The 22,905-nt window shown below is 45.4% G+C and overlaps 1 protein-coding gene across 1 annotated transcript in view; it reads left to right on the forward strand.

Moving 5' to 3' along the window:
• The window catches only part of PPP2R1A (protein phosphatase 2 scaffold subunit Aalpha), a 39,148-nt gene extending 36,915 nt beyond the window's left edge, over positions 1-2,233 (forward strand). The window contains exons 14-15 of the mRNA XM_010376528.2: positions 1,523-1,614; positions 1,783-2,233. Of these exons, the coding sequence (XP_010374830.1) occupies positions 1,523-1,614; positions 1,783-1,799 (109 nt within the window). The 3' untranslated portion in view covers positions 1,800-2,233. The remainder of the gene's footprint in view (positions 1-1,522; positions 1,615-1,782) is intronic.
• Positions 2,234-22,905: the final 20,672 nt, after the last annotated feature.

Genomic DNA, 22,905 nt, shown 5'->3' on the forward strand with positions numbered 1-22,905 from the left:
GGAGCTGTCAAGTGAAAGTCGGGAACCCACAAAGCCTGCACTTTTGATTTCTGTCTGTATCTGTTCCAGGACACAACCTCAGCTTTGGTTTCTCTCTGAAGTCCTCCTCCATTTCCCAAAACAATAGACTCAGTGCAGGCGGAGTTCCCTGGGCCCCATAGATGAGAGTGGATGCCTCCTCTGGGCTCCTGGAGGACCAGGAACTTCCTCTTGGGGTCTCTTACCACTCCCCTCTTACATATCAGTTTGGTCTCTGTCTTCCTCCTGGCCCAGATGCCTCATGGCAAGAAACAAGAGTGATTTAGCTCCGTGTTCATTCCATATACATTGTAGGCCTCAGTGAATACGTGTGAAATCAATGAAAGATACCCATTTGCTGGGCCTCAGAGACTTGGGGGTTCTGTGATTCTCTTCCACTTTCCCAGCCTGCTCTGATCTCCCTGTTTGGGGCCCAAGAGAAGTCTGTCGTCGTTTGTCATACTTCTGACCTTTAAAGTAATTGGTTGGTTGGTTGGTTTTTTTGCAGTTTGTTTGGTTTTCCTTTGAGACAGAATCTTGCTCTGTTGCCCAGGCTGGAGTGCAGTGTGGTGCAATCTCGGCTCACCGCAACGTCTGCCTCCTGGGTTCAGGCAGTTTTTGTGCCTCAGCCTCTTAAGTTGCTGGGATTACAGGTGTGCACCACCATGCTTGGCTAATTTTTGTACTTTCAGTAGAGACGGGGATTTTGCCATGTTGTCCAGGCTGGTCTTGAACTCCTGGCCTCCAGTGGTCTGCCCACCTTGGCTTCCCAAAGTGCTAGGATTACAGGCATGAGCCACTGCGCCTGGCCTTGATTTTACTTTTTTTTTTTGAGACGGAGTTTCGCTCTTGTTGCCCAGGCTGAAGTGCAATGACACAATCTTGTCTCACCACAACCTTCGTCTCCCAGGTTCCAGCGATTCTCCTGCCTCAGTCTCCCAAGTAGCTAGGATCACAGGCATGCACCACCACGCCCTACTGATTTTGTATTTTTAGTAGAGACAGGGTTTTTCCATGTTGGCCAGGCTGGCCTCAAACTCCCGAGCTCAGACGATCCACCCACCTTGGGCTCCCAAAGTGCTGGGATTACAGATGTGAGCCACCATGCCCAGCCTGATTTTACTTTTAATAGACACATAATTATACATATTTATGGGGGTATAGTAGTGTTTCGATAATGTGTGCAAATGTGTAATGATCAAATTAGGATAATTAGCATATCTGTCACCTTAAATGTTTACCGTTTCTTTGTGATGAGAACATTCAAAATCTTATAGCTGTTTTGAAATATGCAAAATATTATTGTTTACTATGGTCACCCTCCTGTGCAGTGAGCAGAGATTTCTAATTCCTGTGTGTGTCCTGGATTCTTGAGACTCCTCCCACCTTGGGTTTGGTGTGTCCATGTCTGTGTACACCCTCTTGCTCAAGAGCCCTGTGCCCACCTGTTGCCCCAGTCCAGCCTGGCTCACCCTCTCTTTCCCTGTCTCCTTTCGCTTTCCAGCACCCTGCAGAGTGAAGTCAAGCCCATCCTAGAGAAGCTGACCCAGGACCAGGATGTGGACGTCAAATACTTTGCCCAGGAGGCTCTGACTGGTAAGACCTAGAAAGCAGGGAGCCCTAGCAGGAGGGTGGACTTTTGAGGACAGGCGCTAGGCTGTCCTTTGAGAACAAGGTAGCAGCTTCTGGGAGGGGGAGGTACCATGGCATTGTGGGCAGAGAGAGGGCTGTGGTTCTGATTCTTGCCTATTCCTGTTTTCCTAGTTCTGTCTCTCGCCTGATGCTGGAAGAGGAGCAAACACTGGCCTCTAGTGTCCACCTTCCAACCCCCACACGTTCCTCTTTGGAGAGACACTGGGGGGCCTTTGGCTGTCACTCCCTGTGCATGGTCTGACCCCAGGCCCCTTCCCCCAGCACGGTTCCTCCTCTCCCCAGCCTGGGAAGATGTCTACTGTCCACCTCCCAACGGGCTGGGGAAGCACGGGGTTGGACAGGACAGTGACCCTGGGAGGAAGGGGCTACTCCGCCCACGTCGGGGAGAGATGTGAGCATCCCGGGTCACTGGATCCTGCTGCTGTAATGGGAACCCCTCCCCCATTTACTTCTCCACCTCCCGTCCTCCCCCTCATTGGTTTTTTTGTGTGTCAACTGTGCCATTTTTATTTTATTCCTTTTATTTTCCCCCTTTTCACAGAGAAATAAAGGTCTAGAAGTAGTCGGTCCTCTGGCCTTAGTCATCAGCATGGAGGAGGGGACACCACCCCAGAGTCATAACATCTGCCCTTTTCTCTGGAGAAGATCTTGTTACAGGACCCATTATACCCCCATGTCCCGAGAGAATTCTCTGGGGATCCCCCCAGGAGTGCTGCTGGCCTGTGGAGCAGAGGGTCCACGGGGTGCTCTGGTTGGTGTCCTGTAGTACAGTTCAGTTTCATAGATGTTGGCCGAGTATTTTGGGGGTTAAGAGCAGGTGCCTTGGAACCAGACTGCCTGGCTCCAAATTGTGGCTCCTTCAGTTAATAGACGTGTGACTAGGAGTAGCTTGTTAAGTCTTTATGAGCTCAGTTTTGTATTGTGTAAAATGAGAGTGACAGTAGTACCTAGATTGCAGGGTGGGTGGCGAGGACCAAGTGAATTAGTACCTGGTAAGAGTGTAACAGTTTCACCATGGGAAGTACACAACATGAGAAGCAGAGTTAGCTGTACATTGCCAGAGAACCCCCTGTGGGCCATTTCCTGTGTTCTTGAAGAAGACTTGGGCTCTGACCCTGTCCCCAGGAGGTCTCAGAGTAATCAGGATTGTACTAGAGAGAGAACTATGGCAAGATAGACCAGTTGTCTCTCAGTATCTATTCGCCCCTTCCTAATATAGAAGCTCTGATTTTTAGCTGGGCACATGACTATATGGATTCCAGGTATTTTCCTAGTGTCTCTTGAAATTAGGTGTGGTACTGTGACCAAATTCTAGTCAAAAAGATGTTGAACAAAAGTGATATGTGCAGCTTCTAGGAAGTGTTCTTAAGGGTGAAGGCATGAAAGGTGGGGACCTTTCCTCCTTCCTGCACTTCCTGCAACAAGAGTGCAGTGGACCAGCAGCCTACGCATTCTCAGGAGCTTGTTAGAAATGCCGAACCTCCATCCTGGCTCACATGGTGAAACCCCGTCTCTACTAAAAAAATACAAAAAACTAGCCGGGCGAGGTGGCGGGCGCCTGTAGTCCCAGCTACTCGGGAGGCTGAGGCAGGAGAATGGCGTGAACCCGGCAGGCGGAGCTTGCAGTGAGCCGAGATTGTGCCACTGCACTCCAGTCTGGGCGACAGAGCGAGACTCCGCCTCAAAAAAAAAAAAAAAAAAGAAATGCCGAACCTCTCGTCCCTTGCACAGACCTGCTCATTCAGAGCCTTCATTTTAACAAGATGTCCAGGTTCATCTGCACACTGAAGTTTGAGAAGTCCGGCCTTAAACACTTTAACCCAGTTTTTCTCTCTTGAGAGTGAGGTTAATGCTGCCTGGGTCTAGCGCTGAGGATGCGCTGTGGCTCAGAGGTGGGGTCTAGAATTGGGCATGCATATGTAGACAAAGCTCAGGGATGTGTTGAGACTACAAGATTGGGCGACTGATGGAATGGGATCGTTACAGGAGGTGGAGGTGCAACGGATACCCTGGATGGGCTGGGTAATGAGGTGATATTCAGTGACCACAGGAGTGAGTATGAGAGACAAGAGTGAAGGACAGCCTGAGTTATTGAACCCCGGCAGAGAGTCCTGAGTTAACCAGGAGTTGCCTGGTGTCTTGGGTCACGTGCTCTAGAAGCAGAGCACAAGTGGAGACTCGTTCAAGTGTCTTACTTAGAGAGTGCTCTCAGGCAAAGGAGACTGAGGTTAACTCAACTTCTATGAACTTTGAGTTGGGAGAATCCAATCAGGTGATGAATGTGGTGGTGTTAGGAGCAGTTCCTCATCTCCCAGGCTGCAGGCTTTGTTTGCTCCATACACCTGGCCCTCTCTAGCAGCTGAAGTTGGCCCCTCGAAGCCTTTGATGCTAGAGCTGGGTCAGGGTGGAGAGACTGCCTGGAGCCAGGATGCACAGCACTGGCCTGTTTCTCCCCCTCTCTAGGCCTAAATCCCAGCAGTACGTTGGCTGTCTCTCATGGTTCCTTCCACAGCACTGTTCTCCAGAGCCCACACAAATTTTGTCTCCTTTTGTGATGACTGCACTTCTTTGGCTGTTTTCGCCAACAGTCTCTTCACTGACCCCTTCCTTGCACTGCTTTGACCCAGACATCTGGATGCGGATGAGGTTGCTGAGTCATTTGGTTTCTTTGGCTAACACATAGGGGCACGAGTAGAGCTCTAGAATCACTGTGCCATTAACTCAAGGTGCAGAATCTGCCTGTGGTGCTTGAGCTGTGGTTGTCGCTGGAGGAAAATTAACCATGGCTACCCTGGGCAGATGAGGATCACGAGGCGGTGCCTCAGACCCTAGAAGCGAACTGCAGGGAATGAACAAGATCCTGCATATGGCCGTCAGGACTGGAGGGAAGGAGGACACCAGGTTCATCTACCCAAGCTGGTGGCATCAGGCATAAATAAAAAAAAAAAACAGGGCGGAAGCGGTGGCTCGTGCCTGTAATCCCAGCACTTTGGGAAGCCGAGGTGGGTGGATCACCCGAGGTCAGGAGTTTGAGACCAGCCTGACCAATGTGGTGAAACCTTGTCTCTACTAAAAATATGAAAAAATTAACTGGGCATGCTGGAGAGTGCCTGTAATCCCAGCTACTCAGGAGGCTAAGGCAGGAAGATTGCTTGAATCTGGGAAACAGAGGTTGCAGTGAGCCAAGATCACGCCACTGTACTCGAGCCTGGGCAACAGAACGAGACTCCATCTGGAAAAAAAAAAAATATCAGGAACTTGTAAAAAAGAGAAAATCCAATAAAGATTCGGTGCCAGGTCCTGACTCCAGCAGGCCTTACCATACAGAGCTGCAAGGTGATGTGAGGTTACAGGCTTCATAGGGCTGGATTTTTCCCAGTCAGCCTCCAGGAAGGGTAAGAGACTGGTAGCTTCACATGTCACAAAACAAAACTGGAAGTTTGGGTTGGCTAATTGGGTTCTTCCCAGACTGGAGGAGTGAAGGGAAACCTGAGACCCTAAGTCTTCCTGGGGAATCACTGCGCTCTGTCCCCAAGCATATGCCTTTCCTGAAAAAAAGCTGAGGAGCAGGAATCTGCTCCCCACCCACCCCTTAGCTTGGGCTTAGCCTTAGCTGCTGCTCTGCTGTTCCTCTACCCTGTGCATACTCTAGAGCAGTAGAGAGAATGGACCTTCCCTGATGCTGAAAATAAGAACAAAGGGCTGGAACTCCAATCTCACTCTTTCTCTAGGCAAATGGCAGATGATGATTATTCATGAATACTCTGGCTTTCTATGTTGAGTTAATTCAGGGCTGTATTCTTTGCTGTTACTCCTCTTTTTTCATGTATTTTATTACAGATACCAAGCTTTTTTATTTTTTGTTCATTTTTTGAGATGGAGTCTCACTGTATTGCCTAGGCTGGAGTGCAGTGGTGCCATCTCAGCTCACTGCAACCTCTGCCTCCTGGGTTGAAGTGATTCTCCTGTCTCGGCCTCCTGAGTAGCTACTGTTACTCTTAACATGGGTAAAAATACTTTTTTTCTTTTCTTCTTTGGGAAACTAAAAGATTTGCAATTCTCAATTGATTATTCACCCTTTGGTCGTGTACTGAGGAAGGGTACAGAATCTTACCTCCAGGAGTGTGGAGCTTTAGATAGGATCCTGCTTCCTGAGGCTGGAGCTTACTCTCCTATGTGATCAGAGGCTTTCACAGCATCCACATTGGTCTCCAGATCAGCCCTATCACGGAGGCCTGGTCCAGAGACCTTCACATGGAAAGGGAAATGATAAGTGTCCGGGAGACACCATTCTGCAGGGATCCTGCCCTCTTAATAATCTCCATGGCCACAGAAATAACCTTGGGGTTTTCCCAGGAGCTAGCCACCACACACAGATTATGAACTTTGGACAAAAGCCCCAGCCCTAGCCCTCATTCTGATACCTGTCATGCCCAAACTGCTCTCAAGGGCTCTTGTTACCTCCTGAGAGTCTGCGTATCAGTATGTCTCTGTGCTAATGTAATTGATTGAGTAAAGTGGGAAGAGCAACAGGCAAAGGGCAGGATACTGGAAGCTGGGTATAGGGTCCCCTTACCTGATTTATGTTGCTGATTTTCCCAAATATTGATAAAAATGAATTGATCTCTAGGTGGAAAACAGGAGGAACCCCAGACTACATAGTAAGTAGAAAATGAAATAAATGCTGCATGTAATTTAGATAGAGTTCAGCCCTGAGTCACGAAGTCTTTTCAGAACAAAGGAATAGTTCTCCCTTATCTGAAGCTCACTGTGGCCTTGGGAAGCCTGGCATTGAGAATTCTCCGCATGTTCACTCTTGAGTTCTGTGCCTGCATCACACAGCAATGGAACAGTCTCAAAGGATTCTTTTTTTTTTTTTTTTTTTTTTGAGACGGAGTCTCGCTTTGTCACCCAGGCTGGAGTGCGGTGGCGCGATGTCGGCTCACTGCAAGCTCCGCCTCCCGGGTTCACGCCATTCTCCTGCCTCAGCCTCCCGTACAGCTGGGACTACAGGTGCCCGCCATCACACCCGGCTAATTTTTTGTATTTTTAGTAGAGACGGGGTTTCACCGTGTTAGCCAGAATGGTCTCGATCTCCTGACCTCGTGATCCGCCCGCCTCGGCCTCCCAAAGTGCTGGGATTACAGGCGTGAGCCACCGCGCCCAGCCCATCAAAGGATTCTTAAGGGTGGGGAAAGGCACTAAGAGAAGATGAACCTGTAGCCCCTGTTATACCATCTGGTCTGATTGATACTACTGTTACCAAGCAAAAGGAGCTGTCTCACTGAGGCACTGGAAGCCAATATGTTGACACCAGGTTTTTGAGAAAGAAAAGCTTTTTATTGTAAGTTGACTCACAAGATGAGTCAAACTCAAATCTGTCTCCCTGTGCTGGCTTTAAGGCAGTAATTTAATTATAAAACGTTTAGGAGGTGGATTCTAGGGTTCTCAGATGATAGGCAGAAGGAAAGGAAAGGTCTGGAAAGTCTGGCATTCACAATGCTCTTCATGTCTCCTCATGCATCGTGCAAATTTAGGGGGAGGTAGTTTGAAACATGGTGTGGAAATTCAGGCTGTGACACTGGCACGCTTGGTCTGTGCGAACTCCATTTGGCCATATTGGTTTCAACCAATTTTGACCAGTTGTGTAGAGGGCATTTGAGCATTTCAGGAAGTTATTTCTTACCTGCTGTTCTGTAAATAATTTTTGTTAGTTACTGGTTTATTTAACTCCTTGGGCATGGGTTCACTACCACCTGTCCTAACCCCACTTGATGTTTCCTGGGCCTCCTTACTTTCTACCTTCATTCTCTCATCATACTTTATGTACACTAATAACTCCCCTGCTATTCTGTATGTAACCCAAATATCAGCTGCACTGCCTCATCTCTTAGATATCTATGTATACTCTGACCTAATCAAAACCAGAAATTGTGGAGCTGAAAAAGCCAGTGTGTGAAATGAGAAAAGCAATTGAGAGGGGTAACAACAGTATTGAACAAGCGGAAGAAAGAATTTGTGAACTTGAAGATAGGTGTTGGGGACCAGTCTCTGTAGGGTCCAGTCCCACAGGGTTGGTGGGTTTTTCTCCCTGTGTGTGGAGACGAGAGATTGTGGGAATAGAGACACAAGACAGAGATAAAAGACAAGACAGCTGGGCCCGGGGGACAACTACCACCAAGACGCGGAGACTGGTAGTGGCCCCGAATGCCAGGCTGCGCTGTTATTTATTGGATACAAGACAAAGGGGCAGGGTAAGGAGTGTCAGCCATCTTCAGTGATAGGTAAGGTCATGTGGGTCACATGTCCACTGGACAGGGGGCCCTTCCCTGCCTGGCAGCTGAGGCAGAGAGAGGAGAGAGAGAGAGACAGCTTATGACATTGTTTCTGCATAACAGAGACTTTTCGTACTTTCACTAATTTGCTACTATTATCTAAAAGGCAGAGCCAGGTGCACAGGATGGAACATGAAGGCGGACTAGGAGCGTGACCACTGAAGCACAGCATCACAGGGAGACGTTTAGGCCTCCGGATAACTGCGGGCGGGCCTGGCAGGCCCTCCATAAGAGGTGGAGGAGTAGAGTCTTCTCTGAACTCCTCTGTGGAAAGGGAGACTCCCTTTCCCTATCTGCTAAGTAGCGGGTGTTTTTCCTTGACACTGACGCTACCGCTAGAATGCAGTCCGCTTGGCAACGGGCATCTTCCCAGGCGCTGGCATTACCGCTAGACCAAGGAGCCCTCTGGTGGCCCTGCCCGGGCATAACAGAAGGCTCACACTCTTGTCTTCTGGTCATTTCTCACTATGTCCCCTCAGCTCCTATCTCTGTATGGCCTGGTTGTTCCTAGGTTATAATTGTAGAGCAAGGATTGTTATAATATTGAAATAAAGAGTAATTGCTACAAACTAATGATTAATGATATTCATATATAATATCTATGATCTATATCTAGTGTAACTATTCTTATTTTATGTTTTATTATACTGGAACAGCTCGTGCCCTTGGTCTCTTGCCTCGGCACCTGGGTGGCTTGCCGCCCACATTCTTAACACTACCTGTAGGGTATCTGAAGGCCAGTGGCGACAAAGGATTGAGAAGAGACAGGTTAAAGGTGGGAGCCAGGGGTCCAGTGACAAATTGGAGGTTGCAAAAGGCCCCGAGCTATGGTCTCCACACTATTTATTGAGTACAATCACTTAGATCTAAGAAGCAGATGTTCAGGGAGAAAGCGTGAAAGGGTGGCAGTACGTCCTAGGCGTAATCTGTAGCAATAGCAGTTTAAATGAATCTCCTTTGTGCTCAAACAGTGTATCTTTAACTTATTGGAGAGTAGCTAGTGGGAGTGGGCTTAACCGGGAGCCTGCACATCTGTTCACTTTCCAGTGTTTCAAAGGAGTGACTTTCGCCTTGAACACAGTGTTTACATATAAGAGAGCTGGTCTCGCTCTGAGCATGGGAACATGATGACAATGAGGCTTTCCTCCTCAGAGGCCTCTTGTGGCTTTCCACAACTTATTGTCCCATATTTTTATGGCCAGTTTATGCAGGCCCCCCACAAGCTCTTTTCCCACAAGCCTTTTCCGAACAATAGGTTGTTTGAAAATGCATGCTCAGAGGAGAAGAAAGAAAAAACAATATATATAAAAAAATAAAGTCATCAGGATGTATGGGACAGCATCAAAAGAGCCAAGTTCACATTACAGGATTTCAAGAAGGAAAGGAGAAAGAAGGCTATAGAAAGCTTATTTAAAGATAGTAGCCAAAAATGTCTCTATCTGGGAAAAGATATAAATGTCTAGGTGTAGGAAGCTTAAAGGTCTCCAGTTAGTTTTAATTCACATAAAACTTCAGCAAGACATGTTATAATAAACTGTCAAAAGTCAAAGACAAAAGAAGAAGGGTTTTTGGTTTTCATTGTTTTGAGCCAGAATCTTGCTCTCTTACCCAGACTGGAGTGTAGTGGTGCCATCTTGGCTCATTGCGACCTTCGCCTCCCAGGTTCAAGCGATTTTCATGTCTGAGCCTCCCAAGTAGCTGGGACTACAGGTGTTCTCCACTGCACCCGGCTAATTTTTGTATTTTTTAGTAGAGACAGGGTTTCACCATGTTGGCCAGGCTGGTCTCAAACTCCTGGCCTCAAATGATCTACTGCCTTGGCCTCGCAAAGTGCTGGGATTACAGGCATGCGCCACCGCTCCCGGCCCAAAGACAGAGTTTTAAAAGCACAAAAGAAGACTCATCATTTGCAATGGAACTCTATAAAGCTATCAGCAGTCTTCTCAGTAAAAACTCTATAGGCCAGAAGGACAGTAGGATGATATTATTAAATCACAGAAAAAAAAAAAACCTGGCAGCTAGGAATAATTTACCTAGCAAGCTGTCCTTTAGAAATGAAGGGCAGGCCGGGCGTGGTGGCTCACGCCTGTAATCCCAGCACTTTGGGAGGCCAAGGCGGGCAGATCACGAGGTCAGGAGATCGAGACCATCCTGGCGAACATGGTGAAACCCCGTCTCTACTAAAAACACAAAAAAATTAGCCGGGCGTGGTGGCGGGCGCCTGTATCCCCAGCTACTGGGGAGGCTGAGGCAGGAGAATGGCGTGAACCCGGGAGGTGGAGCTTGCAGTGAGCCAAGATCACGCCACTGCTCTCCAGCCTGGGCGACAAAGCGAGACTCCATCTCAAAAAAAAAAAAAAAAAATGAAGGGCAGTATAAGGACTTTCCCATACAAACAAAATGTAAGTGAGTTTATCACTTCTAGGCCTGTCTTATGAAAATGATAAAGGGAGTTTTTTAAATATAAAAAAAGAACATTAAGTAGTAACATGGAAACATGTAAAAGGATAGAACTCTGATAAAAGTAAATGCAGAATCAAATTTCAGGATACTCTAACACTAATGGAATTATGATAATCACATATTCAGTATAAAGTCTGAAAGGCAAAACTGTTATAATAGGTATATTATCTTGTTTAGGGATATACAATATAAAAGGGATATAAATCTAATATCAAAAATATAAAACGTGAGTGGAAGAATAAAAGTGTAGTGTTTCCTATGTGATAGAAGTTAACTTTTTATCAGGTTAAAATAGCCTTTTTTTTTTTTGAGACGGAGTCTCGCTCTGTCGCCCAGGCTGGACTGCAGTGGCCGGATCTTAGCTCACTGCAAGCTCCGCCTCCCGGGTTCACACCATTCTCCTGCCTCAGCCTCCCGAGTAGCTGGGACTACAGGCGCCCGCCACCTCGCCCGGCTAGTTTTTTGTATTTTTAGTAGAGACGGGGTTTCACCATGTTAGCCAGGATGGTCTCGATCTCCTGACCTCGTGATCCACCTGTCTCGGCCTCCCAAAGTGCTGGGATCACAGGCTTGAGCCACTGCGCCTGGCCCAAAATAGCCTTTTATAAGTAAAATATGTTATATGTAAGACTTATGCTAATCATGAAGCAAAAAAAAACCTATAGTAAGTATTCAAAAGATAAAAAGCAAGAAATCTAAACATACCAGTTCAGAAATGCATCTAATAACAAAGATAGCAAGTGAGTAGGAAGAAACAAAATCTACAAAACAATGAGGAAATAATAACATGAAAAGAGTAGGTTCTTAACTATCAATAATCACCTTGAATGAGGCCAGGCACGGTGGCCCAAGCCTGTAGTTCCAGCACTTTTGGACGCCGAGGCGGGCAGATCACCTGAGGTCAGGAGTTCAAGACGAGCCTGGCCAACATGGTGAAACCCTGTCTCTACTAAAATACAAAAAATTAGCCGGGTGTGGGGCGGGCACTTGTAATCCCAGATACTTGGGATGCTGAGGCAGAAGAATCACTTGAACCCAGAAGGCGGAGGTTGCCGTGAGCCAAGATTGCACCATTGCACTCCAGCCTGGGTAACAAGAGCAATACTCCATCAAAAAAAAAATTTAAAAATAACTAAATAATTGCCTTGAATGTAAATGGATTAAGTTATTTTATCTAAAGACACAGAATGTCATAATAACTTTTTAAAAGACCCAAGTATATGCTGTGAGAAGAGACTATCTTCACCGTTAAGAACACAAAGTTAAGAACTAGAAAAAGATATTCTATGCAAATAGAAACCAAAACAGAATAGAGGTTGAATAAACATTAAGGAATAACTGTAACAGTACAAAAATTGTCATTATACAATGATAAAGAGGTGAATTCATCAAGAGGATATAAGAATTGTAAATGTAGATATGCCCACCATCAGAGAACCTTAATAGATAAAGCAAATATTAATAAATCTGAAGGGAGAGACAGACTGCAACGCAATACTAGTGGGGAACTTAAATATCTCACTTTTCACAGTGGACAGACAGAAAATTAATAAGGAATTGTTGGATGCAAGCTGTGCTTTAGACCAAATGTACCCTAATAGACATACACAGAACATTCCATGAAACAGTACCAGAGTATCATTCTTCTCAAGTGCATATGGGATATTCTCCAGTACAGTTCGTATAGATAAGACAAAGCAAATCTTATCAAATTTAATTGAAATTATATCAAGTATTTGTTCCTACTACAATGGGACAAAATTGGAAATCAATAATGAGGAATTTCAAGATGGATGTGATTTGCTTTCTAGGAAACTGATTTGCTTTCCAGGAAACTGATTTGCTTTCCAGGAAACTGATTTGCTTTCCAGGAAACTGATTTGCTTTCTAGGAAACTGATTTGCTTTCTAGGCTCACCAGGGTGAGTATTAAAGGACCAGCGAGTAGGCAAGGCTAGGAGCAAGTGGGGGAGGGGTGAGGTCCCTCGCTCTCCGGCAGGGGAGGCCGAGGGAGTCGCCTGGTGGAGCTCTCGGGCGAGGTTCCTAATGCAGTCCCGACAGGAGTGGGGGCTGAGGAAGTTTGCGCCCGGCGCCCACCGGGAGCGGCTTTTATGTCCTGGGCCTGGGAGTGGGCGGGCAGTGGGCGGGACATAGGCGGGTCGGGGGCGGGCGGTAGGCGTGGCTAGGCGGGTTCCGGTTTTTCTCCGTGGGAAGTCGGGTTGCACCAGTGCAGTCAACCTGTGTCTTTCCCTGGCGTGGGAAAGTTGACCATGAAGAACCCGGAACTGTGCCATCTTGCCTCGGTTCCTCCAAACAGGAGGGATATGGGAAAATTAAACCACATGCTCCTGAACAACAATGGGTCCAAAAAGAAATCACAAGAGAGATTTTTTTTTTTTTGAGAGGGAGTCTCACTGTGTTGCCCAGGCTGGAGTGCAGTGGTGCGATCTCAGCTCACTGCAAGCTCCGCCTCCCGGGTTCACACCATTCTCCCACCTCAGCCTTGGAGTAGGTGGGATTACAGGCGCCCGCCACCACGCCAGGCTAGTTTTTTGTATTTTTAGTAGAGACGGGGTTTCACCATGTTAGCCAGGATGGTCTTGATCTCCTGACCTCGTGATCCACCCGCCTCGGCCTCCCAAAGTGCTGGGATTACAGGCTTGAGCCACCGCGCCCGGCCACAAGAGAGATTTTAAAGTATCTTGAGACAAACCAATAGAAACACAACATACAAAATCTTATGGAATGCAGCAAGAGCAGTTCTAAGGGGGAAGATTAGAGCAATAAATGCCTACAACAATAACAAAAAAGGTCTCTCAAGTAAACAACCTAACATTACACCCTAAGGAACTAGAAAAAGACAAACTAAACTCGAAGTCAGTAAGAAGAAGGAAGTAATAAAGATCCAATGTAATCAGAAAAAAATGAGAGAGCAGAAAAACACAATTGAGAAGATCCTTGAAACTCAGATTGCTTTTCTGAGAAGATAAATCACAAACCTTTAGCCAAACAAACCAAGAAAAAAGAAGATTCAAATAATATCAGACATGGCAGATGAGACATTACACTTAATACTGCAGAAATGCAAAAGGTCATAAGACAACATTATCCACAATTATATGCCAACAAGTTAGACAGTCTAAAAGAAGTGGAGAAATTCCTAGAAAGATAAAACCTGCTAAGACTGAATTATGAGGAAATAGAAAATATCTTTTATTAATGCAGGATCAAGGAAAACAAATTAGGCCAGGTACAGTGGCTCACCCCTGTAATCCCACCACTTTGGGAAGCTGAAGCAGGCAGATCACTTGAGGTGAGGAGTTTGAGACCAACCTGGCCAACATGGTGAAACCGTGTCTTTACTAAAAATACAAAAATTAGCTGGGTGGTGGTGCATGCTTGTAATCCCAGCTACTTGGGAGGCTGAGGCACAAGAATCACTTTAACCCGGGAGGTGGAAGTTGCAAGAAGCCTAGATTGCACCACTGCACTTCAGCCTGGGCAACAGAGGGAGACTCTTCTCTCAAAATAAATAAATAAAATTTAAAAAAAAAAACAAAAACAAATTAAAAATCTGAACTGACCACGAACGAGAAATGAGATTCAATCAGTAATAAAACACTCACATCAAAGTAAAGCCCAGGACGTGATGTGTTCTTTGAAGCATTCTACCAAACATTAAGAAAAGAGTAATGCCAATCATTCTCAAATTCCTTCAAAATATTTAAGAGTAGAAAACATTTCCATTCTCTTTTTTGAGGCCAGCAGTACCCTGATGCCAAAGCGACACACAAGACTACTACAAGAAAAAGCTACAGGTCAACATTCCCTATGAACTTAGATTAAAAAATCCTCAACAGAATACTAGCAAAGAAAAAAGAAAAACTGGCCTGTGCGGTGGCTTCATGCCTGTAATCCCAGCATTTTGGGAGACTGAAGCAGGTGGCTCACCTGAGGTCAGGTGTTCGAGACCAGCCTGGCCAACATGGTGAAACCCTGTCTCTACTAAAAATACAAAAATTAGCTGGGCATGGTGGCAGGTGCCTGTAATCCCAGCTACTCAGGAGGCTGAGGCAGTGAGCCCAGATAGCGCCTTTGCACTCCAGCCTGGGTGGCAGAATGAGACTCCATCTTAAAAAATAAATAAATAAATAAAAGCAACACATTAAAGGATTATTTACCATAATGGTAGGTTATCCCTGGAAGAAGGATGGGTCAACCTATGCAAATCTGTGAATGTGATGCACCACATACAAAGAATAAAGACATAATCCATAAGAGCATCTCAACAGATTCACTGAATGCTTTGGACAAAATTCAATATTCTTCCATGATGAAAACTCTCATCAAATTAGGTATAGAAGGAATGTACCTCAGCACAACAGAGGCCGCATATGATCAACCCACAGCTAATACTATGCCCAAAGATGAACAGTTGAAAGCCTTGCCTCTATGATCAGGAACAAGACAAGGATGCACACTCTCACCACTTTTATTTAACATAGTGGTGAATGTTCTTGCCAGAGCAATTAGGCAAGAAAAAGTAATGTAAAGCATTCAAATAAAAAAGAAAGAAGTGAAATTATTCTTGTTTGGTAATGACCTTATACACAGAAAACTCAAGACTAAACAAAAATAGTTAGAAATAATAAGTGATAATAAATGAACTTTAAGTTTGAAGATATGAAATTGGTGAGCAAAATTAGTTGCATTTTTATATACTAACAGTGAACTCTCTGTAAAAGAAATCAAAACAATCTTATTTCCAATAACCAGCAAAACAATAAAATACATGGAAGTGATTTTATCTAAAGAGGTGAATAATCTGTAAACAGAAAATTATGAAATGTTGATAAAACAATGAAGAATATACAAAAAAATGAAAAGATATGTCGTGGTTGGGATTTGGAAGAATTAATAGTGTTAAAATGTTCATACTAACCAAAGCATACTAATCAATCTGCAGATTCAGTGCAATCCCTATCAAAATTCTAATGACATTATTCACAGTAATAGAAAAAACAATCTTGAAATTCATATGAAACCCCAAACCTCCCAATTTTTCCAAAGTAATCTTGAGTAAAGCAAACAAAGCTGGAGTTGTAACACTATGTGATTTCAACATCTAATCTGAAGCTATACTAATCAAAACACATGATACGGGCATAAAAACAGACACACGGACCAATGGGATGGAATAGAGAGCTCAGCAATCAGCCCTTGCGTTCATGGTCAATTGACTTCAACAACAGTGCCAAGAACACATGATGTGGAAGGATGCATTTGGATAGCTACATAGAAAAACAATAACTTTTTTTATCCGAATTTTATTCAAATATTGACTCAAAATGCATTAACAACTTAAACATAAAGTCTGAAACTATAAAACTACTAGAATAATTCATAGGAGAAGAGCTACATCATATTTGTCCAAGCAATGATTTTTGGATATGACCCCAAAAGTACAGTCAATGAAAGCAAAAATAGACAATTAGGATTATGGATTATGTAAAAAACTGTGCAGCAAAAAGTTGGGGTGGCGGTCGTGAAGAAATTTTGATTAGTACAAAGATATGGTTAGAATGAATAAGTTCTGTTAGCACAGTAGAGATTATTGTTAACAATAATTTATTGTACATTTCAAAACAGCTAAAAGACGATCTAAAATGTTCTCAACGCAAATAAATGATAAGCATTTAATATGATGGGTATCCTAAATTCCTTGATTAGTTCATTTTTTGCTTCAATAAATGGGATCTTGCTCTGCCACCCAGTGGCGATCATGGCTCACTGCAGCCTTGAACTCGGCTCAAGGGATTTTTCCACCTCAGCCTCCAGAAGTGCTCAGATTACCGGCGTAAGCCACCTTGCTCAGCCAAAAGGGGCCAAAGGGTGGATCACTGAAAGGTATTATGTGAGAAATTTTGTGCTGCTACTGAAATCCAAATATTGAAGTGCCCCAAATGTCCAGTACCTTAGAATGTGACTGTATTTTGAAATAGAACATTTGAAGGGCGATTACATTAAAATGAGGGTGTTAGAGTGGGATCCAATCAATCTGACTGATGCTCCTATAGAAAGGGAAAGTATGGACACACAGAGAGACACCAGAGTGTCGTGCACATAAAGACTTTGAGGACACTTCATAATAGTGACCATCTGCACGCCAAGGAGAAAACAACAAGCCTGCCTTCACCTCAATCGTCAACTTCCAGTCTCCACATTAAGAAAATTAATTTCTGTTGTTTACACTACCCGGTCAATGGCATTTTGTTATGGCAGCCTGAGTGGATTAATACACAAGGTCAGAATCTGCCTTTTCTTTTTTATTTTATTTTATTTTATTTTATTTTATTTTATTTTATTTATTTTTTTGAGACAGGCTCTCGCTCTATCGCCCAGGCTAGAGTGCAGTGGCACCATCTCGGCTCACTACAACCTCTGCCTCCTGGGTTCTAGTGATTGTCCTGCCTCAGACTCCCCGGTAGCTGGGATTACAGGTACCCGCCAGCACGCCTGGCTATTTGTATTTTTAATAGAGACGGAGTTTTGCCATGTTGCCCAGGGTGGTCTCAAACCCCTGACCTCAAGTGATCCACACGCCCCAGCCTCACAAAGTCCTGGGATTACAGGTGTGAGCCACTGCACCCAGCAGAACCTCCCTTTTCAATGCTGATACCTCTATGAGTTTCTCATAGTATCTCCTCATGAGTTCCAGGTTCCCAGTCTCTGAGGATGTCGGTTCTTACAGCTTGACCCTCTCAGGAGAGGCTTCACAGGGAGGCATAAAGAAAACAGAACCTGGGGATACATCTCCCATTATATTGTTTGCCCATTTTCAGGAATTAAAGGATGACAAAGTCAGCAAGGGGTCTTCTCCATTAGAGGGAAACTATTGAGATGCAGTGTGAAGAGTATTGATTGGTTTTAGAGGCAGAACTTCCTGTTACTGACTTTGGACAAATGGTAACTTTTTTTTTTTTTTTTGAGACGGAGTCTCGCTGTGTCGCCCAGGCTGGAGTGCAGTGGCCGGATCTCAGCTCACTGCAAGCTCCGCCTCCCGGGTTCACGCCATTCTCCTGCCTCAGCCTACCGAGTAGCTGGGACTACAGGCGCCCGCCACCTCGCCCGGCTAGTTTTTTGTATTTTTTAGTAGAGACGGGGTTTCACCGTGTTAGCCAGGATGGTCTCGATCTCCTGACCTCGTGATCCGCCCGTCTCGGCCTCCCAAAGTGCTGGGATTACAGGCTTGAGCCACTGCGCCCGGCCAAATGGTAACTTTTCTAAGTCTGAATCTTCCAGTGATATAGCACGTTGTTGGCATTCCTCGCAGGGATGTTGTGAGTCTCCCAGGGCATTCTGCACATGAAAGGAGGTGGTAAATATAAATCACGGCACATGTGTGAGGAGGCTTCATATTATAGTCATAGATATTTTCATCTTGCTTCCTGATTTCTGATGCTCACAGGATCTAAAATTACAGGATTTAACCAAAACGGGCATTTTTCTCAACCTTCTGTAAAATCCCTTTGTTCTTAATTTTCACCACATCAGAAGCAGCCTTCTATCTTCTAGCTCTGACATTATTCAGTGTATGGGTCTTAATTTAGAAAAGTGACCAAGTGATGACACAGAGAGGCCAATGGGATTTTTAAAGGAAAGGCAGGGCAGAGCAGGGTACACGGTTTAGGACTGGCCAGATTGCAGCATTTCTGAGGGCCTTGGGGAAAGGGGCTGTTCCTAGTTCTCTAGTACCTGGCTTTGTGTTGACTTAGGACAGGAGAATATTGGCTTGGTGTCTGAGAGTTTGACAAGGAGAGGGTTGGGGCATGGGCTCTGGGTGGGTAAATTTTCACAGGAAAGGCTGGCTTCAGGAAACCCACTTCTACCTCTAACAATTTGCTAGCCCCAAGATGGGCAGTCTCTGCCCGGTCAGGGATGACACAGTCACAGCACCAAGAAGACAGAAAATAAGAAAATATAACAAATATAATTAGTCCTGTGATGGACAGGTGCCAAACAGACAAATACAAAATCTAAAGAAACGGATTTATTATTATTTTTTTATTTTTATATTTTGAGAGGGAGTCTCGCTCTGTCGCCCAGGCTGGAGTGCAGTGGCCAGATCTCAGCTCACTGCAAGCTCCGCCTCCCGGGTTTACGCTATTCTCCTGCCTCAGCCTCCCGAGTAGCTGGGACTACAGGCACCTGCCACCTCGCCCGGCTAGTTTTTTGTATTTTTTAGTAGAGACGGGGTTTCACCGGGTTAGCCAGGAGGGTCTCGATCTCCTGACCTCGTGATCCGCCGGTCTCGGCCTCCCAAAGTGCTGGGATTATAGGCTTGAGCCACCGCGCCCGGCTGAAACGGATTTAAAACAGAGTTTGTCACAAAAAGAAAGAGAAATCCTGGTTTTTTTTTTTCCCCCCCAAAAAACTTCACTTCTAGTCTTTTTTTTTTTTTTTTTTTTTTTTTGAGACGAAGTCTCATTCTTGTCCCCCAGGCTGGAGTGCAATGGTGTGACCTTGGCTCACTGCAACCTCCACCTCCCGGATTCAAGCTATTCTCCTGCCTCAGCCTCCCAAGTAGCTGGGATTACAGGAACCTGCCACCACCCCCCGCTAATTTTTGTATTTTTAGGAGAGACAGGATTTCACCATGTTGACCAGGCTGGTCTTGAATTCCTGACTTCAGATGATCTGTCTGCCTTGGCCTCCCAAAGTGCTGGGATTACAGGCGTGAGCCACCACACTCAGCCCACTTCTCTTTTTTAAATTTCTATTTCTAAACCAGTCTTTGTAATTTCAGTCTCCAGTGAAGCCTTGGGTTGACATTACAGGAAGAGGGGGAGAACCTATAGGGAAGAGAAGGATTTCAGAGGTGGCTATTTAGATGCAGGACTCATAACTGCCTCTGTTCAAGGTAGGAGAAAATGCTCTAGTCACAGGAATGTCTGTCCATGGCTCTGCCTGGGCGTGGGTTTCTTCCTCTATTGACTCTCCTCTATCTTAACAGTGCTTGTGGAAACCCTAGTCTCTTCTTTGGTATTCAGCCAATGAATGTCTTATTATCTTGAGTTACAGTGACTCTAGAGTTCATCTAGAAAGCTCTAATATTACATGGATTTAAATATTGTCTGAGGATGACACTGATTTGCCTTTTTCGCAGGGCAATTTTCAGTTATTCTTTTGTTCCTGGGTTGAAGAAACGGATGCATAATGTGTCTTGGAGTTTCACTTTTTTTTTTTTTTTTTTTTGAGACAGAGTCTCGCTCTGTTGCCCAGGCTGGAGTGCAAAGGTGCGATCTTGGCTCACTCCAACCTCCACCTCCCAGATTCAAGCAATTCTCCTGCCTCAGCCTCCCAAGTAGCTGGGATAACAGGTGCAATTTGCTCTGGACTTTCTTTTCATGAACGTTTACACTATTAAGGAGCCTTGAATGATAGAGATAGTGTTACCTTTTTGGGGTACAGGACAGATGTGTTTGCTATACAGAGGAATAAGAGACTCCAGCCAAGAAACAGCAATATCCCCAGGAGTCAAGAATTTTGGAGCTCCAGGGAAAAAATTAAGCCTGAGAAGTCTCCTGATCCTCAACCCATATCAAGAAAAGCCCTCAGAGCCCGGGCGCGGTGGCTCAAGCCTGTAATCCCAGCACTTTGGGAGGCCGAGGCGGGCGGATCACAAGGTCAGGGATCGAGACCATCCTGGCTAACACGGTGAAACCCCGTCTCTACTAAAAAATACAAAAACTAGCCAGGCGAGGTGGTGGGCACCTGTAGTCCCAGCTACCCGGAGGCTGAGGCAGGAGAATGGCGTAAACCCGGGAGGTGGAGCTTGCAGTGAGCTGAGATCCGGCCACTGCACTCCAGCCCGGGTAACAGAGCAAGACTCCGTCTCAAAAAAAAAAGAAAAGCCCTCAGGCTGGGCGTGGTGGCTCATGCCTGTAATCCCAGCATTTTGGGAGGCCGAAGTGGGTGGATCACCTGAGGTCAGGAGTTCAAGACCAGCCTGGCCAACATGGATGAAACCCTCTCTCTACTAAACACACACACACACACACACACACACACACACACACACACACACACACACACACACAAATTTAGCTGGGCGTGGTGGTGGGCGTCCATAATCCCAGCTACTCAGTAGGCTGAGGCAGGAGAATTGCTTGAACCTGGGGAAGGCGGAGGTTGCAGTGAGCCAAGATTGTGCCACTGCACTCCAGCCTGGGTGACAACAGTGAAATTCTTTGCTTCAGATCATAGAAGTCAATGCTAACAGTCGTTTTGTGGCAACATAGCTATTTAGCAATATTGCATAATATAGATATCTATCTTGTACAGATCCCAAAATCTATCCCAGATACTGCATCTTCAAAAAATAATGCTAGCCGCGTGCGGTGACTCACGCCTGTAATCCCAGCACTTTGGGAGGCCGAGGCGGGCGGATCACGAGGTCAGGAGATCGAGACCATCCTGGCTAATACGGTGAAACCCCGTCTCTACTAAAAATACAAAAAATTAGCCAGGCGTGGTGGCAGGCACCTGTAGTCCCAGCTACTCGGGAGGCTGAGGCAGGAGAATGGCATGAACCCAGGAAGAGGAGCTTGCAGTGAGCCAAGATCACGCCACTGCCCTCCAGCCTGGGCAACAGTGGCGACAGCGGGAGACTCCATCTCAAAAAAAAAAAAAAAAAAAAAAAAAAATGCTGACTTAGGGCACCGTGGAGTGTGCCTGGAGTCCCAGCTACTTAAGAGGCTGAGGCAAGAGGATTTCTTGAGCTCAGGAGTTCATATGCAGCCTGGAAATCACAGTGCGACCCTGCCTCTAAAAAAAAAAATAATAATCGAAGTAAAATATGCTGATATGGGTCAGGTGCGGTGGCTCACGCCTGTAATCCCAGTGCTTTGGGAGGCCAATGCAGGCGGATCACGAGGTCAGGAGTTGGAGACCAGCCTGGCCAATATGGTGAAACTGCGTCTCTACTAAAAATACAAAAAATTAGCTGGTGGCAGCTAAGTTTGAGATTACAAGCACGTGGTGGCAGGTGCATGTAATCTCAGCTACTCAGGAGGCTAAGGCAGGAGAATCACTCAAATCCGAGAGGCGGAGGTTGCAGTGAGCGGAGGTCACGCCGCAGCCCTCCAGCCTGGGCAACAGCGCGAGACTCCGTCTGAAAAAATTTTTTAAAAAATGCTGATACGTCATCTCGTATCCATCTTTGTGACACATCACTATATCCTTCTCATTTTAACCTGCTAATATTTTAAATATGTTCATTTTCATATTTAAACATGATCATACTTCAAGATGGATGAAGGGATCCAAAAGCAGGGATATAAGGCCGGGTGCAGAGGCTGACGCCTGTAATCTCAGCACTCTGCAGGCCAAGGTGGTCAGATGATCACCTGAGGTCAGGAGTTCGAGACCAGATTGGCCAACATGGCAAAACCCCATCTCTACTAAAAATACAAAAATTAGCCAGGCGTGGTGGCACGCACCTGTAATCCCAGCTACTCAAGAGGCTGAGGCAGGAGAATTGCTTGAACCCAGGAGGTGGAGGTTGCAGTGAGCTGAGATCGTGCCACTGTACTCCAGCTCGGGTGACAGAGTGAGACTCTGTCTTAAGAAAAAAAAAGTTGTGGGGTGAGATATGACAGAAAAACATACTTATTAGTACCTGTTAATTCAAAAATATTGCCATAAAATTATTGCCGGCAAACGTAAGGCTATTTAAAATTTGATAATCTAGTTTTACTTCTATCACGGTTCTATAAAAGAATAATCTGCCTACCAAATACACTTAGAATTACTGCAGAATTATTCTTTTTTTTTTTTTTTTTTTTTTTTTTTTGAGACGTCTCGCTTTGTCGCCCAGGCTGGAGTGCAGTGGCGCGATCTCGGCTCACTGCAAGCTCCACCTCCCGGGTTCCCGCCATTCTCCTGCCTCAGCCTCCCGAGTAGCTGGGACTACAGGCGCCCGCCACCTCGCCCGGCTAGTTTTTTGTATTTTTTAGTAGAGAAGGGGTTTCACCGTGTTCGCCAGGATGGTCTCGATCTCCTGACCTCGTGATCCGCCCTTCTCGGCCTCCCAAAGTGCTGGGATTACAGGCTTGAGCCACCGGGCCCGGCCCCGAAGACTATTTTTAAGGGCTTTATTATCTACAGGTCCCAGGACATTGAAGAAAAGAAAACAAACAAGATTTAAGATATTACAATTTTTAAATAAAAAGTATGTTTTCTTATTACTTTCAGAATGCACCTAAAGTGAATCTGAAATTACAGTATTTTTTAGAAAATATTGACCTAAGCATATTTCAAAGGTGTTTAAAATAACTCAAGTGTGGAATAGAGCAAGTGAAAGGAAGAAGTAATTTACATGTACTTTTAAAAGCTTTTGCTTATTTATTTATTTAGATGGAGTTTTGCTTTTGTCG

Source organism: Rhinopithecus roxellana, chromosome 12 (genome assembly GCF_007565055.1).
Source record: "Rhinopithecus roxellana isolate Shanxi Qingling chromosome 12, ASM756505v1, whole genome shotgun sequence".
NCBI classification, from domain to species: Eukaryota; Metazoa; Chordata; class Mammalia; order Primates; family Cercopithecidae; genus Rhinopithecus; species Rhinopithecus roxellana.